The sequence below is a fragment of the Lepus europaeus genome, chromosome 17, assembly GCF_033115175.1.
Source record: "Lepus europaeus isolate LE1 chromosome 17, mLepTim1.pri, whole genome shotgun sequence".
In the NCBI taxonomy this organism is placed as follows: Eukaryota; Metazoa; Chordata; class Mammalia; order Lagomorpha; family Leporidae; genus Lepus; species Lepus europaeus.
The window spans coordinates 62,922,857-62,944,998 of NC_084843.1; the positions used below are offsets into that span (position 1 = coordinate 62,922,857).

Sequence of the window (22,142 nt, forward strand, 5' to 3'; positions counted from 1 at the left end):
CTGACTTGGGATTTTTCACCTTAACAGTGTGAAAGCAACCTGCATTTAGCAGAGAGCGTATTTTGAATTTTCATCTTTCCCCAGGGCTAGCCATATGTGGCGTGGTCCTTTCTCGTGATGCCGGGCAGTAGCAGCAACCCGCACACCACAGTGCACCGTGTTGCTAAGTTTGTGCAAGGTGGATTAAATACATTTTCAATTCAAGATATTTTCAACCTCTGTTATGCTTATCAGGAAGCAGCCCCACTTAAGTCAAGGAGCACCTGTACTTAATCCTCACTCCGGTCCTAAGAGGTAAGTAAGGGCTGGATACTACTATTATCCCCACTTTACATAAGAGTAATCTGAGGCCCAGAGAAGCTTAGTAACTTGCCCAGGATCACACAGCTGTCAGTGGAGGAACTGGGATTCCAAGTGAGGCCTGTCAAGGTCCAGAGCCTGTGCTGGTAACCACTGCACGTAGCTTCATACCTAGAAGAGCAGGCAGACTTAGAGAAGGGTGCCGGCAGAGCTGCTGGGGTAGGGCGCAGGGTGTGGGCTGCCAAGTACTGAAGCAGGAACACGGTGTGTGTTGTGGGGCGGGGCTGGGAGGGGGTGTTGTGTGCAGCAGGGAACGGTTGCCCAGGCGACAGACATCGAAGGGACCCCCGGGCCCAAGCCTGAGCAAGTCACACGTGCAGGGGCAGGGGCAGGCGCCGGGAGCTGCGGCTGCATGGGCACCAGCCGGGCAGGTGCTGGAAGCGGCGGGGGGCGGGGTGCAGCGCGGGGACCGGGTCTCAGGGACGGAGGGACCCTGCCGAGGGGAAGTGCGGGGCCAGAGCGGGGTCCGGAGAGCGTTAACGGGAAAGGGCAAGGGGCGCGCCGAGGCGATCCTGGGGGACCTGGAGGAGAGCAGGAGTCCCGAGGTGAGGGGCGAATTGGGCGGATGAGGCACCACGAGGGGCCGCCCGGGACGACCCCGCGGGTGGCTATGGTGGCAACACTCACGGGGAGTCAGGGAGCGGGGAAACTGGGGGCAGCCGTGGGTGGGGGCCACACTCGCGGCGTGTTGGAAGGTTCCCCTCAAGGGCAGCTCACCCGGCGGACTGGGCGGCGTCCCCGCTGTCCCCGGGCTCCGCCGCGTCCCGGGGCTGCCCGACTTCCCGGCTCTCGGGGCCTCGGGCCGCGTCGCGGCGACTCCGCCATCTCCGAGCGAACGCTCTGCCGCAGCCGGAACCAACCACTGCGCCCACAGGGGGAGGGGGCGCGCTCGCAGCACCTGCTCGGGTCCCCGCCGGCTCTAGGCCCGGCAGCCACGCGAGCGAGGGCCGGGACTACCAGTCTTCCGCAGCGTGCAGCGGGGCCGCGGCCTCCCAAACGGCGGGCCCCATGCCCCGCCCGCGGCAGCGCGCCCCCTCCTCCTCGCCGGGTGGCACAGTCTGCCGAGCGTCAGGCGCCGCGGCTCCTCCCCCCAGGGGCGGGCCGAGGGTGCGGGCCCGTCCATTCAGCCCTGCAGAGGGGGTGCCGGGTCGGCCCACGAAGAGGCGGGGGGGGCGGGGGCGGGGCGAGACCCTTCGCCTTACCACTTAGGGCCCACATCCTCCCGCCCCCTCCAGAAATCCTCCGCAGCCGCTGGGGTAGCTGGGGTTGATGGCTAATGAGCTTATGCGAGAAAGTTGTATTCTATAAAGGGCTCAAACAGAGTGGGAGAAGATACTTCTTTTATCTGAGACCTCCAACGCAGTCTGCTAAAATCTGAGCCTCTTGCTATAAGCCTCCAAAAGCAATAACACAATGGACTGTTTAAAGGTTATTTTATTAAATATCTTCAGTTCAAGGTTTCATTGTAACAAAGCTATGAAGGGTCTACCAACATTCAGAACAAACACTAACTAATTTTAAATTATTTCTATGTCATCATGCAAAAATTCTGCATCAAATGCCTTCCATTTCCTGTTTAAAAGGTGATTTTGTTTAAATTTTGTCTACTGTCTATAGATGCCGACATTAGCCCCAGAAGAGGAGTAAGAATGCTAAGTGGGGCTGGAGCAGCCATATGAAGCTATGGGTCTCAATGAACTCTAAGACCGTTTGTCTTCAAGCCAGCAAAATCAAACCCTGTGGTGAAGGTATTTGCGTGCTGGCACTGCAGGCTGCAGGGCAGGGAAGGGCCGGGGCATGCAGGAGGTGCTCGGTGGGGCCTGGCTAAATCCAAGCACCAGCACCTGTGAGTTCGCCTGCTTGTCAGCTGGCTCCAAAGCAAAACTGTAGTTTTGTCCCTTCTCCCAGCTCTTGTGCCTCCAGAAGGTAGTCCAGGAAACGGGGGTCCACCCACCTTTCCCCTCAAAGTGCAGATAAATCTACACAGCTGTTTTTTTTGGGGGGGGGTGGGACCAAGGCCATGACCAATTGCTCCTCCATTATCTTCTCTGCTAGCTGCTAGGGTGTGGCTCTCTCCCTCCTGCAGTGGAGCTCCTTGAGCACAGAGAAGGACAATGAAGGTAGGAGCCTTGGCTCTGGACACCTCTTTGGGGTACATGCAGGTAAGGGGGGTGATGCCCATGCAGATTGTCCAGCAGCAAGTCTATACTTCAGTTGGTCAGTAAGAGGCCTCTTTAACGAGGACACCTCTTCTCGTCAGAGCAGTCAGGTCAATCTCAAAGACAGGAAGAGATGGACGTGCAGCGAGGGGAGCGTTAAGAAGGGAGGCAGCCCTGCGGGCAGCATGAATGCATAGAAACAACCACCATCTCTCGCCCCGCTGCCTCACTCCTCCCATCCCACAGGGGCACTTTGCAGAGGGCTCAGGCCCAGATGAGGGTCAGCATGGGGACCACCACCATGAAACGGCAAGACCAAGATGGCCCAGATCGGCACGGAGACAGAACCGCCGAGGCCGGCACAGCAAGCTGGGCCAGGGCCTGGCTCTGGCTCTCTCCTTGCTAAGTTGTAAGAAAACAAACAGGAAGCCGAGCAGCAACCCCTCCCCTTTCCCAGCCGCAGGGATCAGGCTTCAAGATCAGGGCCGCGTGCACTGTGCAGCCTATAGAAATGGATGAGTGAGTAGTGCGTGTCAGGCTAACACGAGGTCTCTCTTCAGCTCCGTGGCGAACACACTCCTGCAGCACCAATTCTCTTCCCCTCTACAGCAACGTCTGGGCCCTCACTCCTGAGGTCACTGCTTCTCAGCTGCCTCCACAGCAGGCTGGGAGCTCTTCATCCTCTCCCGAGTCGGTCTCCCGTCCACGATGTTCTCATCAGCCTCCTTCCAGGCACCTGTGCAAGTTCTGAAGCAGTCCACGCTGAGGCCTGGGACGAGCAGGCCACCTCAGGGGCCGCACGGCCCCCAAAGCTCTGTCAGAGTTCTTGCCTGGTCCCCTGAGTCCGTGGGGCCAGAGGCCGAGCACGCCTCTTCAGGGCTGGTGGGTGAGCCCGCTGCTCGTGCCAGGATGGGCGTCACACAAACTCCTGCCTTCTTGCCAGCCCAAGGGCTGTCGGTGGTTTCAAAACGCATCATGTACGGATTCCATTTCTTTTTTTTTTAAACAATCTTTTTTTCTTTTTTTTTTTTTTCCTTAAATGTAAAAAACACCTCGGTACAGCAGAGACAGACACGAAGGGCGGGCGGGAGGGCTGCATGCAGGGGCGTGCATTGGCTGCTGCCGCTTTGTAATTTAATTGTTTTAAACCTCAAACGAACAGGACTGCCGCTGTCACTCCGGCCCTCCAGAGCCACTGGCTGCGAAGGTTCGACCTCCGGCTGGAATCTCTTAATGCCCCTGTCAAACAGGACAGAACGTGGTAACAGGACAGAGGACGGTGAGCATGTGGGCGAGTTCCAGGGATTTAAACCCACCACGCATGTGGCCCAGTCTGCCTGAGAAGTGTGGGGGGCGGGGGTTCGGGGGGGAAGCTAATGTTTACACACAACACTGCTTCAAGTTTGCGGAGCACTTACTGAGCGCTTTACTTACTGCATCTCATTGAACCCCTACAACCATTCACTGAGTTAACCATCCCTCCTTCCCACTTTTTGACAGCCTCGGAAACCGAGGCTTAAGGAGAAGGAACTTTGTCCGGGGTCGCCCGATTCGGAGTCAAGGAGCCAGATCCAAGTCTGTGCGATTGTAGAGTACAACTTATCACAACCATACTGTCCTGCCTTTGCCACTCCTCTGGGGTAGTCCATGCCTCCTCTTCCCACGGCCACCGCCCAGCATTCTCTTCTCCCGCTAACCCCATCTGTCCCAGCCCCTTCCCCATCAGCCCCCACCAGATGCACCTGTTGCTGAGCTCACTGCAGTGGTGCGGCAGGGGCCCCTGAGCAGTGGTAGTGGACATTGAGCCACTTGCCATCCCGGCGGTGCCAGACCCGGGTCTCCTCCGACTGGCTGGTGCGGGGCCGACCCTGCCCGTCGATGTACTGGGTGAGGCGGATGTAGGCGATGCAAGCTGCGTCCTCTCCGATCACGTGGACATGTGGGTTTAGGATGGTGGTATGGATGGGCTTGCTGTTCTTGGACAGGACTGCAGGGGGCAGGGCAGGGTGGGGTAGGTAGGAGGGTGTCAGACCTGGGCGCCTGCATTTGTCTCCCAGCCTACACTTCCAATTCTCACCCCATCTCCAGCAACCATTTCCAGTTTCCAAGTGTCCCCGGACACCCCCCAGAGGCCAGGATACTTTTACAGCAGCTACAGTGATCCAAAGGGAAGAGAAAGGTGGGTACCAATGCCAACGGCAGCTACTACTTTCATCAGACATTGTGCTGGGAGTTGACATGCATAACCCTGGTTTATATTAATCACTTCATTATAAGGATAAAGCTCAAGAAGGTTAAGTAATGTGCCCAGATCACACATAGGAACTCAGGACCATGTGACCATAACGGAAGCCTCTGGCTTTGCTTCTGTGTTGGGCTGATGTTTAGATTTCATAAGGGTTGGCTTGTCCTGAACTAGGGCTGCAGAGCGAAATTAGGACCTTAAAGCATTAAAACTGATTTGTGATTTTTTTTTTTAAAGGCACCGGAGTTTAAATAAAATCACCAAAGCACCGAACTTAGGAAATCCCCTGGAGCGCCCAGGATCGTCTGGGGGAAAGGCCGAAGAAGGTGGGTTGCTGTTATCAGCACGTGCTGGCAAACCATGTGGCTTTTACTGAGATTCACATTTTTAGTTCAATTCAGATATTAAGGGCTACACGAGACCTTTCTTAGAACGAACAGAAACTGCGGAATGGCTTCTAGCTAACAGAGTAACTCAGATGGCTGAGGGTTTACATGTGGAGCTGAGATGCGGAGTGAGTAGGAGTTGGTAGAAAAAACCATGACAAAATATAACTCAAGGCAGGGTGGGGAAGGGCTAGGATAAAGTGGGGAAGAGAAAAAAGGTGAAGGGGAGGCATCATACGCTGTGGACATGTATTGGACTGTCTCACTGTACACCATCAATATGCTGATTTAAAATATAATAATAAAAAATGAGGGGGAGGGTCTCAGAGAGTGGAGGGGAAAAATGGGAGGGGGCAATGATTCAGTTCCTTATTCCCCGGAACTACCATCAACTTTCCAGATGTACACCCACCCCCCATCCAGACCGCCTGCTTTCTGATGCTCAGGAGGACCCAAGCCACAACTGTGGATCTCCCCAGTACCACCAGTGCCCTATTACTTGCTTACACATTCTTATTTTGGTTTTAGTTCCTCTACGGTGACCCCTGCAGACACACAGCTTCTTTACCTGCTAAGAACATCTCAACCTAATCTCAGAGGTTTTCAGTCTGTGTCAGAAAGAGGTGAGGCTTCAAGAAGTACAGTGACCCTGGGTGTGCCTACTGGGACTCTCTGGGCACTTTGGAGCAGGGCCCTCCAGGGTGCCAGTTTAGGGCACAAGGAGGCAGGCAGAAAGAGGTACAGCAGAAAAGGTCAAGTACAGGAAGTGAGCAAGTGGGGAGAAAAGGTGGGCGAGCGACAGAGGCAGAGGGTGAAGGGGCAGGCAGGAGTATATCAGCAGCACGAACCCACTCACGATTCTCAAAGTAAAACTTATGGAAATCCATCCCCTCCACGAGGTTACCAAGGGCCTCCGGCTCAAAGGAAGTGAGGCCTGGATCACAAATCTTCCTGCAGGGGGAAACAGAAACGGGCAGTCAGGCTCCCATAGGAGTTCCATGGCCTCTTGTCTGTACTCAGGAAGCAGGTTGGCCAAGCCTGATGAACCATCCAAGATCTTCCAGGGCTGCCTGCTGAGCCACCCCGCCCCGTCCTTTCAGCCCACCACCAGGATACCACGGGCAGGCTCAGTCACACAGAATGTACCCGAAGGGCTCTCTGCCTAGGGGTCTGGGGTTTAGCCCAGACACTGTGCCCAAAGGCTCAGCTCTTCCTTTTCCCAGGGTCCTGGCTGCTTTTTGGAAGAAAGAAAGGCCTTGGGAGATGGCTTAGGACTAAGGAAATGGGTCCCTACTCACGTGTAGGCCTCAAAGTCCCCATTGTTGATGGCTTCAATCAGCTGTTCTGTGATCTTAATGATCTCCTGTTTTCGCACTGTAGGGAGGAAAAAAAGCCACCAATTTACCTGCTATGCAACCTCCACGGGGCAGAAAGCCCTCCCCAATCCTTCAGGGAGTCCCCTGTGATGGCCTTCACAAAGACATCTCCCTTCTCTGTCTTTAAGGACCTCTGCAGGAAGAGTAAGCCCGTCTTTGTCTCCATGCCCCTCTCTGTGTCTGCTGAGCCAAAGAGCTCCTCTGTTCGTCACAGTTCTGGGACTTTTACCTTCCCATCATCAACAACCGCACTGCAGAAAGCACCCTTGTCTGCAGCAGCTGAGGAGCCTGGAACATCAGGAGGGCCCTGCCCAGGGTCCCCGTCCCCAGCAGGTTCAGCCGCTGGAGAAGCCCCGCCTCGTATGCCTGCCACCCCTTCCCCCAGCCCCCCCCCACTTACATCTCAGGCAGATCTGTCACCAGCCCCATTCTCAGCCCTCACTCAGTGGTCCAGAACCTAGGCTTGGGCAACAGGCAGCTGCAGAAGCAGAATCCAGCTAGGGGCTAGGGCTCCGCCAGGATGACCGGAACCCTAGGGTGGGTGCTCTCTCCTCGCCCTGTTCATCTCCTCCTCGGGGCCTTTCTGGGATAAAGGATCTTGGCACTGTGAAAACCCATGGCAGCCTCTCACCAGAGAGATGGCTCCATTTACCCGGACCAAGCCTTGGAAAAGCTGAGACTCTCACAAACCAGCTCTCTCCCTCGGGAAAACCAAGACAAAGCTCAGACTGACGGGAAGGCACAGTGTGTGTCTTCAGAGCTCCCCACCCAGCACACCTCGAGTTAAAGGACAGCGTGTGATGTCCTGTTCTCGCAGGTAGCTCTCCTCCAGGGAGCGCCACTATTAGCAGGTGGTGATGCCAGGCTGACCCCGAGCCCCGGATGACCCAGGCCACAAGCCCTTCCTCACAGGAGCGAGAGGCTGCAAGACAAACGCAAGCCTGACAAAAGCACGGGCACGGCCCAGCTGGCCCAGCACAGCCATGGGCACAGCTGAGATGGGCTCGCACGACCAGAGGTGCAGCCAGGAGGGCGCCCCACAGCCATCAGCGCCACCAGGTGGCGGCAGCTCCAGCTGAGCAAGCAGCAGATCAGGGAAAACACCCAAGCGCTCAATCCCTTTCTGAAGGGGCAAGCAGGTCCCGCACACAACACACGGCCCCTCTCCGCCCCACCACACCCATCCGCAGGACCCGAGTGGGGCGCCATGGGGGCAGAGGCCTGCGTGTAGAGACTCTACAGTGAGAAGTGGTGGGAGGAAGAGGAGAACAAGCCTTCCTCTGTCACAGATGGAGCCGCTGCTAACCTGGCGAGGCACCGGGTCACGAACTTTTCCCATCTCCCTTGTCATTCATGACCATGCTGTGAGGTAGGGGCCGTTTGATTGTCACCTCACAGCTAGGGAAACTGCAGTTTTGTTCTTTACACACTTGGGAAGGTGTGTAGTTGGGATTTTTACCAAAGACCTGCCTTACCCAAGCCTCAGGCTTTCAGCAGGACATCGTGCTGAGCCGCTGGAAAGATCACATCCTCACAGGGCCCCTCGCTGCTGCATTTCACCAGCGCCTCTACTCCCAGCCCCTCAGGCCTCACCCTACTGCCCTTGTCCTGGCTGGGGCTGAGGCGAGGCCCACTCACCACAAGGCCCGTTGCCTTCTCCTCCCTCCCTCCACGCCACATTCCTGCACCCCGTTCCAGCATCTCTAGGTACCCCAGACTCAGGGCCCCTGCCTGGGACCATCAGCACCTCCAGGCACTCCCCCACCCGGCAGAGGCCACGCTCCCGAAGCTTACTAAGACGGGCAGCTGGGCTGGGTTGACAGCTCTGGGAGGGATCCCCGGGGGAGGCTTCAGGACAAGCCAGGGAGACGGAAGCCAGAATGTGCCTCCCTCACACTTACTGGCTGAGGAGCAGAGAGAAGGCTGGGGCTGCATGCCTGCAGAAGGGGCTGTTCTGTCCCGGGAGCTCCTTCCTTCAGGCACCGAGCTGCCATTCCCAGTGCGGAGCGGGGCAGCTAGCCAGCCAGGGCAGGGCAGGGCAAGGCAGTGCAGCCAAAACAAACAGAACAAGGCAGGTGAGCGAGCAAGCCGGACAGGACCCAAGCCCGTGGCACTGCAGAGCCGGGGCAAGGTGACGCCTCGGGCTGCTGTGGACGCTGGACCACATCCCGTGCTGCCGCCTCTGCCAGAGAGGCCTCCCAGCTGACAGCACCAGGAAGGCACACAGACCTGGACTCCAGGTTTCTGGAGGAGCCTTGAAACAGCTGGGACAAGGACCCCTGCTCCCGGGGAAGACATCTGAGGGGTCAGGCCCCGAGGTCAAGAGCCCAGAATAAACTCTGCCACTATCATTGGAACTGAACTCACCTGACCGTCATCCCAGCAGCCCTGCAGAAACGATCTTCCTTGCCTTACAGATTTAAGCTTTTTATTTCTTTTGAATGTTGGATGCCCCTCAGCGCCCGTAGGCATGCTCTCTCAACTCTGACCTACAGCCTTCCTCATCTTTTGTTATCCTGGCTACAGGTCACTTACTGAAGGCAAAGGGAGTAATTCCATGCAGTGAAACCAAAGAGTGGAACAGGGCATGCCAAGCCCACATACCCCCTGGCACTCTGGTCAGCTCCAGGCTTAGTCTCATGGCCCTTACAGGACACGGCCAAGTGTGCCCTCACAGATAGGATGGCCCCATCATTCATGCCCAGATCTCAGGAATAGAGCAACCAGCACATCCCAGTGTGCCTGGGACGGTCCTTGTTTCAGAGCCAAAAGGTCTACATCCTGGGAACTGCCTCAATTCTGGGCAAACCAAGACAACTAGTCACCCTGCTTAGGACTGTGACGCTTGTGGGCTGCTTCTTCAGGGCCTTGAGACGCCCCGTCCTGACATGCTGCATCACTGTCAGCAACAGCAACAGTTCTCTGGGCCCCCGCTCCTGCAAAAGCTCCAGGCTTGCTGTTCTATCTTTGGGATCAAACAATTCAAGAAGCCTCTTGTCCAGCCCGGCAACACCCAAGGAAAAGAACTTTCATGCCACTCCCTCTCCTTGGGTGTAAGGAGCCTCCAATCCCAGTTTTGGGGGCAGACAAGGCAAGTGCCCCATCAGAGCCAAGGTACCTAGGTCCCGGGGGAGTCCCTTCCCCTCCCAGGGTCAGCACCTACCTTTGAGGTCCTCATCTTCTGTAGTGGTGTTGCAGCTCTCTGTGGAGCCCTGTGGGCCAAAAAGAACATATTTCTATATGCTCAGGCCCTTGGGAGCTTGGAGGAGCCAAGTAGAACAAATGCTCCTACAAGAGGTCTGAGTAGGAATCATAGGTTTGGCCTCTACCTCTGCTATCTGTCTCAGAAAACCATGGGCCCCCAGGTCCCCCTCCCAATCTTCCTCATCTACTCAAATGGCACCATCTACTCAGTTACTTAGAATAAAACCTGCTGTCATCCTGGACTCTTCCTGTTCTCTCTTTCCCCACGTCTCAATCACCCAACCTAAAAAGCAAACCTGGGGCTGGCACTGTGGCCTAGTGGCCTAAGCCTCCGCCTATGGTGCCAGAATCCCATATGGGCACCAGTTCAAGTCCCAGCTGCTGCTCTTCCAGTCCAGCTCTCTGCTGTGGCCTGACAAAGCAGTTGAAGATGGCCCAAGTGCTTGGGCCCCTGCACCCACATGGGAGACCTGGAAGAAGCTCCTGGCTCCTGGCTTCAGATCGGCCCAGCTCCGGCCATTGTGGCCATTTGAGGAGTGAACCAGCGGATGGAAGATCTCTCTTTCCGCCTCTCCCTTTCCGTAACTCCACCCACCTTTCAAGTAAAATAAATAAATTTTTTTTTTTAATTTTTTTTTGACAGGCAGAGTTAGACAGTGAGAGAGAGACAGAGAGACAGGTCTTCCTTCCGTTGGTTCACCCCTCAAATGGCCGCTACGGCCGGCACACTGCGCTGATCCAAAGATAGGAGCCAGGTGCTTCCTCCTGCGGGTGCAGGGCCCAAGCATTTGGGCCATCCTCCACTGTACTCCCAGGCCACAGCAGAGAGCTGGACTGGAAGAGGAGCAACAGGGACAGAATCCGGTGCCCCGACCAGGACTAGAACCCGGGGTGCTGGTGCCACAGGCAGAGGATTAGCCTAGTGAGCCGTGGCACCAGCTGAAATAAATAAATCTATATACAAAAAAAGCAAATCTGTCTAAATAATCTGACTAAATAAACCCAACAAAACAAGTCCTGTCTCTCACCTCTTCTTCAGATGTACAGTTATGATGTGAGTCCAAGCTACTGACAACTCACACCTGAATTACAACAGCTCTTGGGTCTCCCTACTTTTTTTTTTTTTAAAGTGAGAGAGAGAACCCATTTGGGGTTCGCTCCCCAAATGGCCGCTACGGCCGGCATGCTACACCGATCCAAAGCCAGGAGCCAGGCGCTTCCTCCTGGTCTCCCATGCGGGTGCAGGGCACAAGGACTTGGGCCATCCTCCACTGCCTTCCCGGGCCACAGCAGAGAGCTGGCCTGGAAGAGGAGCAACTGTGTCTAGAACCCAGTGCTCATATGGGATGCCAGCCACCACAGGCGGAGGATTAGCCAAGTGAGCCACGGCGCCAGCCCAAGGGTCTCCCTACTTCTACATTTCCTTTCTTGTCCATAACACAGAGTGATCTCTCAAGGTGTAAATTAGCTTATATTACTTCCTGGCTAAGAGCCACCAATAGCCTCTCTGTGGTGCCAGGAAAAAAAAAAAAAGGCAAGTTCTGTGAGGGCCTAGGGAGCAGGCCCTTCCTGCTACTCTGCCTCTTGCTTGCCACACTCAGGCCTGCTTGGCCTCTTCCAGTCCCTACACTCATACATGCCACACCTCTGCACTTGCAGTTCCCTCTGCCTAGGGCACTCTGGCCCAGAACCCACCTGGCTGCCTCTTCCTGCCTGTTCAGTCTTTAGATCAAACATCACCTCCCGAGAAAAGCCCTTTCCTGATCACTTAATTAAGGGCTCTGTCCACGCTCTCCTTACTTAGTGCCCTTTCCTTCAGAGCACTTGTCACGACTGGATCTTTTTTTTTTTTTTTTTTTTTTTGACAGGCAGAGTGGATAGTGAGAGAGAGAGACAGAGAGAAAGGTCTTCCTTTTTTGCCGTTGGTTCACCCTCCAATGGCCGCTGCGGCCGGCGCATCACGCTGATCCGAAGCCAGGAGCCAGGCGTTTTTCCTGGTCTCCCATGCGGGTGCAGGGCCCAAGGACCTGGGCCATCCTCCACTGCACTCCCAGGCCATAGAAGAGAGCTGGCCTGGAAGAGGGGCAACCAGGATAGAATCCAGCGCCCCGACCGGGACTAGAACCCAGTGTGCGGCGCCACAAGGCGGAGGATTAGCCTGTTAAGCCACGGCACCGGCCACAACTGGATCTTGATGTGATCTGATGACTGGTTAGTTAGCTGCCTTCCCTGCAGTGTTGCCCTGCCCCATTGTGGGCAGGGAAGTTGCCACCTCTGCAGCCAGGGCCATGCAGGGTGTCTGGCTCAATGGACATCTACTAATGTTGGTGAAAATACAGAAGACACAAAGGCGTGAGCAATGGCTGATGCTCCAGGTCTGAAATCCTCTTGCTTCTGTTTTTTTACGCTAAGACAGACTCTCATTTAAACTTTACAATTCGTGGAGGAAGTTTCTATTATTATCCCCGATTTTCAGATAGGAAAACTGAGGTGCCAAGTGGTTATGTGACTAGCCTACAGGCACAGAGCTAGGATGCAAACCAGGTCTGCCTGCCTAAAGAGCCTGGGCTCAGATCAGTAAGTCCCTCCCTGGAATGCAGCAACTAACAGGTGCACCTGCCCCTGTGACCCAGCCCAGCTGTCTGCTGCCAACTTGGAAGGCGGGAGGCAGGTCCCAGAGCCACTCACCTTGATCCCATCTGTAGCATTGTGCACCACGGTGGTTTGTGGCTCCTGTGAGAGAAGATGACAATTACCCTCCTAACTTGGGGACAGACCTTCAGCTCTTCCCTGAGGGACTCCACCCCTACCCCGGCACCTTCACAGATCCTGTGATAACCACTGAGGCCTGCCCACCAGCCAGAATATCCAGGCTTAACTGGGATCCCAGGCAGCTGGGAAGCCCCGGAATGTGGCGACAGCACCAGCTGGTATGGAGAGGCCTGGCACTGAAGTGGAAGCGGTGCCTGGGAAGCCGTGACAACAGGAGCCTTCGTCCCTGATTCCTGCTGGCTCCCAGGGTTTCTCCCACATGGGGGTCCTATGGGGCAGATACACTGGAGAAGCTGTGGGGCTGAAGGCACAGGCCAGGCCCTGCCAATAGGATTCATCCAGGGGTGCATGGGAGGCATGGACACAGAATGGTAAGGCCTCTAAGAAAGATCCAGGACACTGCCCCTGCAAGCTGAGCCCAGGGAGCTGGCCTCTTCTCCCGCCTTCTGCCCTCCCCAGAGTTCCCAGCCCTCCAACACTGTGTCCGGAAGCACTGGCATCTGCAAGAAGTAGAAGGAGCAGGTATTATGGCTCCTCCTTCTCTCCCAGCCACCCCCTCCTAACACTCTAGTTAGCACCTCAAGAAGAAGGCGCTCCCTTGGAAGAGCCCAAAGAGAATACAGGCAGCCTGGGGCTCTGCCAGGAGCTCCAAGTCCTCAGCACCATCCAGAGGTGGGGGACCCCAGTCCTCCTTCCTGTTCTTGGCTTTGCAAAGGAGAGGCTGAGGCAGGCTTTCCAAGGGCCCTTCAAGAGATCCACCAAGACCTCTCCTTTTCTAAGCAACTCACCTTCCCGGCCCCCCAATACAGAGCCCCTGGGGGTCCCAGCTTGGGGCTGGGAGGTTTAACTGAGAGCCCTGATCACTCTTCCCCCAGCAGCAAAAGGAGCAGGAGCAGCAGTTCTGCCATGCAGGATGGAGAGTGGCCAAGCGGGACAATGGAGGGCAGGGACCCTGGGGGTGCACACAACGCAGCCTGTTCTACGGGGATGGAGAGAGGCAAAAGCCCCAGGAGGCCTGGGAGGGAGAGCAAGAAGAGGAAGAGGGAAGGAGCGGGAGGCAGCCAGGGGCAGAGGCGGAGAAGCTGTAGTCAGGAGGTACCATGGCCGTCTGCAAGGGCGCGGGCTCTTGGGCTGGGCTTACGAGACTGTTTTTGTTGTTGCTCTGTGGCTGAGACAAGAAAACAGATGGTTTAGTTCCTCTAGAGTCACCAAAGCCACGCCGGTTTGACTCCCAGACCTCCCTTGCCCCCTGGCCTGGCCCAGAGGAGCCAGGCCTGAGGTGGCCTCTGTAACTCTGTGCACACGGGAGCGATGGCTGCAGATGGTCAGAGGACAGAAACGTTAGAAGGGGCCCAGAGAACCGTCCAAAGACTTGTCTTCGAGCTTCGCTCTGAAGTCTCTGCTTATGCCAGGTGTCGTGTCACTGCACAACCGTACTCGACCCAAAGAAGTCCAGATCTTCCCACTTTACAATGGGAACGGACAGTGGTTTATAAGAAAGCAGAACACAATTCAGAAACGCTGGTCCCCTATCTGAGGGCAGCCTCCCGATGCCCTTCAACCCAGCATCTGCATTTCCTTTGCTTTAAAACACCAGCTTGAAGAATGAGCTGCAAAGACGAGGAAGGAAAAAAGAAACAAGGCCAGGCCTAGGAGATTGTGCAGAGAGGAATGGGGTGGAATTTCTACTTTGGATACAAAATGCATCCATGGATTCCAGGGAACAGAGACAGGGCTATGCTGTTCACCTTTCTGCCTGAAAAATATTGGACTTGATCAGTTGGAAGAGGGCGGAGCTCCAAGGAGAGGCGGGCGAGTCTCAGCAGAGACCCAGCCCCTAGAAAGGGCAGGCTGCCCAGGGGCCAAAGCTCCCAACAGCAACACAGCCACCAGGGATATCTCCTTGCCTTGCAGAATGGTACATGGAGTGTCACAGTAAGGGAGAGGTGGGGAGAAGATGGCGAGGAAGGGAAGAGGCCAACCTCCAGGGAATGGGGCCTTATTGATGCTCTCTGCCTCTTGTGACTCCCTAACCTGTGTCCTTGGTCTCACTGGGAACACCAGTGGAGTCAGCAGCCACTGAGGAGCAGCCTGGTACCTGCAAGTCCTTCAACAGTGAATGGGCACCATCTGTGCACAGCGTGCCAAGGAGGACATGCTGACAGCCACAGCGTACGTCTTCTCTCCCAGGACACACACGGACAGCGTCCAGACTGTCCTATAGTTTACCTGGAAGCCTCTTATTTCAGACTGAAGCCACCCCCAACTTGCTGGCAATGGCTGAGCCATCCCACAAGTCAAGGCTGGGCATGGAAACTCAAGCCAGACAGCAAGTGTTACAAGCCTCCACCGAACTCTGCAGGCCTGAGAAGAGAGGTCCCAGTAGACAGGATGTGGCTACAAAACCATCAGCGCTGCTCTCATCTGTTCCCATCAGGGAAGCGCACCGCCTTCCTGGCCCAGCCGCTGCTGCTGACCTCCTGTTCACAGCTGGCTCCTCCAGGCTTCTCTGCCAGCACAGCCCCACTGGGACCAAACCTTTGCTGAGGGCAGGGATCCCAGGGAGCCTGTAAAACCTCCCTTGTCTGCAGAGGGCTGGGATGTTGCCCCAGGGGCCCCACCTCTGCTTCTAATGGATGGTTTCACAACAATACAGATGGCTGTGTTCCCCTGTCCCGTGAGAAAAAGGCTGCACTCACTGATCTTTCAGCTGTTCCCCCTGAGGGCCGGGTGGGCAGGAGGAAACACTGTGTGGGACTCACACAGGGGAAAACCCAGGAAAGCAAGACACAGAGCCTATAGCTAGCTCCTCAGCCCACCCCACCCCACTGCCCACTGACTACCAGGCTCAAGGAGCACCTGCCAGGTGCTCAGGGCCTCTCTTCCTGAGCAACACAGAGGGTGGGGTCTCTCCCTGTGTGTGCCACTGGCCCCAAGTCCCTGCCAGCTTCGCTTACTGCCCTGTGCTGCTGGGGGCCAACCAACCTCCACAGCAGGGCTGCCATACCACGCTTTGCAATGCCCACTCCTTAGGCCACTGGGTGACCTTGGGCAATGGCCCCCCGCCTGGCAGGACAGGCCACACCTGCCCACACAGCACAGACATGCAGTGAGGATGAGTGAAGCACACGCACATGGCAGAATGGGATTGCGTGGCTGGCAGACGGGCGCAGGCAGCATGGAGTGGGCGATGGGTGGGCAGGCAAGGCTCACCATTAGGTGCACGCTGGAACTCGACTTCCTTTTCTGGACACACCACAGCAAAAGGGAAAGAAAAGGGGAAAGAGGAGGTAAGAAGAGAAGCACAGAGACACTGCAGGTTAGTGCACCAGCGTGGGCTCTGCATTAGGGAGAGAAAAGAGTAGAAGAAAGGAGACGAGGAGTCCAGCACCAGAGAAGGTAAAACAGCACGTGTGTTATACAGACGGGCAGGCTCGCCCCTCTCCAGACCCCGGAGAGGAAGCACTCCTTTGCTTTCAGGTTCACAGACACGGACTAGTTTACTCTGAGATGCCTCAGCCTTGCTCTGAGAAGGGTTCTTAAGGAGACGAAAGCCCCAGTCTGTAAAGGTAACATTTTGCTGCAAATTTAGACTTGGGTTCATACGTCTAGCTCGCCTCAACAGTTGTGTATTTTCTCTCCTCACTGGGTCTGTTTGAAATCTGGGTGCGTGGCTACCAGGTAAATAGCAAAAGTTACTACAGGCTGTCCTCTGCTTCAGGAACATTGGATTTCTGAACCTATATTTTGCTGTACCCTTAAACTGTTTTTTTTTTTCAGATAAAGGTGAAGAGCTTCTGAAAGTCATGTAGCAATTAGATGTTGGCCGCCCCTCCTTCATCGGTACTAGCATGCTTGTTTAAAGGAGTCACATGTTTTTTCGCATTTAGCAAAGAGTGGGCAAAGGAAAAACAGATATACTGGGTGTTAAAGGGAGAGTCAACACAAAGGTGCAGAAATGTAGGCCCTGGGCAAGGCTGGAAACTGTTGACTCCCTTAGCTCAATCAGATGCTCACAGACTTCATGTTCAGATGCGAAACAAGAGCATCAACATAAAGACCACATGGAACACGGGCAATACATCTCCAAAGATGTCTGAAAGATGAGGGGGAATTGTAAATTTCCCAGCTTGGAATGTGCGAGTCTGCTGACACTGCACATTCATGTAACAACGCCCAACACCGACTGATGGCTCTAACCACACGCGATCAATCGTTCCCGCCCTCAAGGGGCTGGTATTTTACTTAAGAAATTTGGGGGAAAATATTATAATCAAAAGGAATGGGCTACAAATACCTACGAGAGTCCACAACTGAGAATTTGGTGTAAAGATAAATAAAAACCTAAATATAATGAGGCCTCTTTAGGTTTCGAATATGCTGAAATGCTAAGATGAGATTTGCCTTCCAAAACGATCCCTCAGCAAGGAGGAGCTGCCTGACACACCCATCCCCCAGCCCTTTACCCAGCTAGAGTGTATGTAAAGCTCTGAGGAGGGCCACGTCGCGAACGTGAAATGCTCCTGGTTAGCATTCAGTCAGCGAATGCTTGCTGAGTTGAGCTGGATTTGCTGACTCTGGTTCCAGCCCAGGTTAAAGCAGAACGCAGGTTTCTAACTTGCCGGGGCGCTCACCCTCCAGCTCGGTCTTGATCTGTAGAAGCTTGCTGCCGAAAGCTGTGGCACGTCAGTGGTACCTGCACCCTGCCTTAACGCCGAACACCCGGGGCTGGCTTCAGCCTCCTGAGCTGGCTCGCTCTCCTGAACTGTCCTTCCTGAGAACCCACCATCATCCTCCTCCACAGGCGGCTGTTCTGCACGCTACTGAACACCTGTCCGCTTCGCCCTCCACGTTTTCAGCCGAGCACTTTTCTCAACCAGCACACGGCAGCGTCGTTCAAATGCCGCATGAGGTTGAAGAGCCACACGAGGCTTTCTCACTCTTCCTTCTGAATTATAGACGTATTTAAAATCGTGAACTGGGAAGGGTTTCAGTCTCTTTTCCATACTTAATTTCAACAAATACACAAACAGAACTTAGGGAAGTACTATTACCTTCCTCCCCCATCCCCACCCCTTGCTTCTTTAGAGACTGGATGACCATTCCAGAACGCACAGGTTGTCCTCACAAGTGACGCACTTCTGCACAGACCCAGGTCACTGTGTCTGCCGTCAAAGGAGCTAAGCAGACTGAGGAGCAGACACACACGTTGCTCAAACCAATGCTAGTACCTCGCGTATCTCACAGAAAGCTTCTGAACAGTGAGAAAGAAACCACCCTGTGTTCACCGAAGCGGTAAGGCGTTGGGGAAGGCGGAGCTGAGAGAGATGGGGGCAAAGGAATTCAGGATGCTGAACGCTCAGGACCCTCTGCGCAACTCCGCAGGCTTCCCACCTAACACTGATCATCACCTTGACCTGCAACAGCCCAGAAGGGTCCAAACCCCCCACATCTTGCTTTGTCCTCCTCTTTCTGGGATCAGCCTTTTCAGGGAACTGCATCTGGCCACTGTTATCATAAAAGGCCTGCAGCCACATTACAAGCAATTGGAAAACAAAGAGGGAGAAAAAACACACTTCTATCACTCTTTAGGTCTCCTTTCTTATGCAATTAAAAATCATTATAATTATACAGATCTATGCTTTTTTTTTTTTTTTTTTTTGGCCAGAGTTAGACAGTAAGAGAGAGACAGAGAGAGAGAGTTATAGATAGTGAGAGAGAGAGAGAAAGGTCTTCCTTCCGTTGGTTCACTCCCCTAATGGCTGCTACGGCTGGCGCTGTGCCGATCTGAAGCCAGGAGCCGGGTACTTCCTCCCAGTCTCCCATGCAGGTGCAGGGACCCAAGCACTTGGGCCATCCTCCACTGCCCTCCCAGGCCACAGCAGAGAGCTGGACTGGAAGAGGAGCAACCAGGACTAGAACCTGGGGTGCTGGCGCCACAGGAGGAGGATTAACCAAGTGAGCCACGAGGCCCGCCCAATTTATGCTTTATTTTAAAAACAAATAGTATTTTGATTTTTACTGTGATTATAACAGTAATACATGGTTTACACGAACAAATGTAGGAAAACAGGAAAGCATATTAAAAGAAACCAAAAGGTTTCTAAATTCCAATCACCAAGTGAAGTTATTAGAAGTTCAGTGCTTTTTTTCTGGTTCTTTTTCTACCCACCTATTACATACTGAATAAGTATCTACATGTTTTTTTTAAACACAACTTAGGTGACAGTATGTGTGCTCTTTGATATCCCACTTTTCCCATGTAATACAAAGCACTGCTGTCACGACACTGTCTTTGAAGATTAGTAACTCTAATGGTCTATTAAATCGATGCCCATAATTAGTCACTCCCTCTTTGGCTTTTGAGATTGTCTGGAATCTTTTCACGGTTGTAAATAATGCCAGGTTGACTATCTTTCTGCTTTCAGCATTTCTCTATTTTCAATTATTTCTTTACAAAAACAGTGAGGAGAAATTCACAAAAGTGGGGTCCCAGGATAATACAGGCAGGGACATTTCTATGACTGTGGATCCACAGGCTGTTTCACAAAGGTCTATTCTGGTTTTCACTGCCATCACTCACTTCGGAGCCAAACCACAGAATGTTGTTTCAACTTGCAATTCTCTGAGGCTAGTGATGCTATACTAGTGTAGCTTTGCCACACTGGCTATCCAGTTCTACTTTCCTTTTTCAGATGGTCAGCTCATCTTCGTTGATCATCTTTCTGCAGATTTTAGGGGGAATTCTTATTTGTTAGAGAAACTCTTTGAATAAAAGTACTGCTAACCCCTCCCAGCACACCTCCTGTGAACGTTTCCCAGCCCATCTGTGGCCGGCCTTTCACTTTTGGTTGGTCATTTGCTTTTCATTTCATTTTTAAAATTGTATTTATTTGAAAAGGAGAGAGATTCAGTCAGACAGAGAGACATCTCCCATCTATTGGCTTACTCCCCAAATGCCCTCAACAGCCATGGCTGGGTCCGTCTGAAGTCAGGAGCTGGAAACAGCAGAGACCCAAGTACTTACTGGAGCCATCACCTGCTGCCCCCCAGGCTGTGCGTGAGCAGGAAGCTGGAAGCAGGAGTGGAGCCAGGACTCAGACTTGGGAAGTGGACAAGCCTAGCAGTTAACGGCTATGCCCAACACCTGCCCTTCAATCCCTTTTAAAACACCTGCATTTTGGCCTCTGGTCCCACCACGATATTGAAAAATGCTTTTCAAAATTACAAAATTAGCATAAAACTCACTGAGCGCATATTAGGGTCAGACACATACCAAACGGAAGGCTAGGCTCCCCAAACACGTTCTCACTTAGAGCAGTTTATCTTACGGTCTGCCTGCCAGGCCTTCCTCAGCCTTCCTGTAGGAGCTCACTTTGATGCACACCTCTCTTCTTTCTCTATTTCCTTCACTGAGTCCTCTTCTTTTAGCCCCTTATTGACAGGTAACTTTGAAATGTGGCCTCTATCAGACTCTTAAACCTTTAAGTGGTCTGGATTCATGTGGGGGAAGGAAAATAATACTAAAATCTCAAGATTCAGCTTCCTACCAAAGGCCTACAAGAATCTGAATTCCAAGCTGGATCCTGGAATCTGTATATTTTAAACTAGCCCCTTAGGTGCATGATTGGCCCTGGCATTCATCTTTGGGACTAGCATCTAGAAAGTTCTGCCAGCAATCTAGTCCCTAAAAGCTCCTTTATCTACTCTCTCCCTTCAACCTCAGCAGTTACTGCTTTATTTCAGGTCATGAGCAATGCAGTTCTCCAGTCCTGCAGAAGCTACTGAAGTTCCCAGTATCACCGCTGCTTCAAACCTGTGTATCCTCGTGTGTGCTGATCCCCTGCCTGGAACGCCCTTCCTGTGCCTCTCCTCTTCTTGACCAGGCAAAACCCAACAGTCCTTCCAATTCAGGGGCCAGGCCATCTCTGGTTTCAGTGTTCATCTCTCTGCTCCCCTAGCACCTGCCTTGTGCACACCTACACCAGGACTTTAGCAGACTGCACTTCGCAGAACTCCCCCACTGTGAACACCTTGAAGGGTGGTGATGCCACTGGTCTCCCAGCTCACAGGGGACAGCGGGCATCTCATAAACTGAGGAAGTGCGCCCATGTGATTCACTCATGTGAGTCCCAAATCTACACGGCCAGTACTGCTGGCCACTTCCCTGGGCTACACAAGATGTTTGTCAGGGCTGGTAGACATCTCTACTCAAGTGCTCCATCATTCCTCAGTTACTTTCTTCCAGCATAAATGGACATTTCCTTCGACTCCCAGTTTTACTACAGCTACCACCAATTCGTTCATCATTCAAGGCTAGAAACACCAATTTCTCTCTCTCTGGATCCTCTTTGAATCTCTGACAAGTCTCTTATCAGAGCTGATACTTCCAGCATCACAGGAGCAGCTGGACCAGTCTCCTACTGGCAACAATCCTTCTAAAGTGTTGGTGCCTGTGCTGTCCCGCTGGGCAATTTTACATATTTATTTCATTCAAAAGAAAGAGAAAGAGGGAAGAGAAAGAGAAAGAGGGAGAGATAGAGATAAAGAGAGAAATGGAGACAGAGAAAGCGTTGGTTCATTCCCCAAATGCTTGCAACAAGTGGGGCTGGGCCAGGCAGACGCTGGGAGCCTGGAACTCAATCCAGGTCTCCCAGGTGAGTGACAGAGACCCACTTACTTAAGCCATCACCGGCTGCCTCTCAGGGCATGCATTAGCAACAAGCTAGAGTCAGAAGCAGAGCCACAGCTGAAATCCTGATACAGGAAGCAGGTTTCCCGCATGTTGTCTTAACGGCTATGCCAAGTGCTCACCTCTGGTGACGTGTTCTGAATAAATTACCCCTCTCTATTTCTAATTACCTTTTCTCCTCCACCCACCCCTGGATTATGACAGACCCCAACTGACAGCTCCATGTCTCGTTCTCTTCACCCTTATGCCCTCACTCAAATCTTTCCTACCACTGCTCTTACCATAGCTTCCCTGCTCAGTGGCCTCTATGCTTCTTGAACCTCCAATTCCACCCAACCAGGATGATCCAGCCACATTTCTGACACCTACCATACACCCACCCTGTGTTCTACTTGTGCAGAAAACATCAGTAGGTATGAGAATCCACAGAAACATGTGGTGTTGTTTCTAAGTTAGAGAAGTAATATTTTCTTTACAAAGAAAACATGTAGGTGTACACCATAAAAACAAAAGTGTCTGCCTGCACCTCCAATCCTATACCCTACAGGCAATCCCTGACTTGGTTCTCATCTTCCTACGTCCCTAAAGCTTTATCAACAAGCTTTCCCCATACACTTCTTGGACTGAATCTCCCCCGGTATGGTCCAGCACTTAGATAACTCCAGCTGTGTCCTTCTGCATCCTCTGTGTACTTCTCAGGACTGAGTACGACATCAGACCTGTGACAGGTACTGATGAAAACCTTTGTAAACACGGACTGATTTTTGCTTCTTTGACTCAGGCAGAACTATCCAAAGTCTCACCAACTAAACGCATCTCTTTTTCTAACTTGGCCCCACCCGTCTAGCTCATGCCCAAAATGGAAGGGGGCTGACGGGGGTGGTGCCCGGCCCCACCAGCTCCAGGTCAGCAGGTGTGCACAGAGCCCAGGCTCCCTCCTTGGGGCAG

General features: G+C 53.6%; 1 protein-coding gene across 3 annotated transcripts in view; it reads right to left on the reverse strand.

Moving 5' to 3' along the window:
• Positions 1–3,629: 3,629 nt before the first annotated feature.
• Positions 3,630–22,142, reverse strand: part of CAMK2G (calcium/calmodulin dependent protein kinase II gamma) — a 56,371-nt gene continuing 37,858 nt past the window's right edge. The window contains exons 15-22 of one of the 3 annotated variants that reach the window (XM_062214033.1): positions 13,602–13,670; positions 12,419–12,463; positions 9,690–9,738; positions 8,428–8,541; positions 6,449–6,524; positions 6,007–6,101; positions 4,262–4,506; positions 3,630–3,758 (exon numbers count right to left, since the gene is read on the reverse strand). In XM_062214033.1, the coding sequence (XP_062070017.1) occupies positions 4,274–4,506; positions 6,007–6,101; positions 6,449–6,524; positions 8,428–8,541; positions 9,690–9,738; positions 12,419–12,463; positions 13,602–13,670 (681 nt within the window). In that variant the 3' untranslated portion in view covers positions 3,630–3,758; positions 4,262–4,273. The remainder of the gene's footprint in view (positions 3,759–4,261; positions 4,507–6,006; positions 6,102–6,448; positions 6,525–8,427; positions 8,542–9,689; positions 9,739–12,418; positions 12,464–13,601; positions 13,671–22,142) is intronic. The other 2 variants (XM_062214031.1, XM_062214032.1) reach the window with 2 other exon arrangements.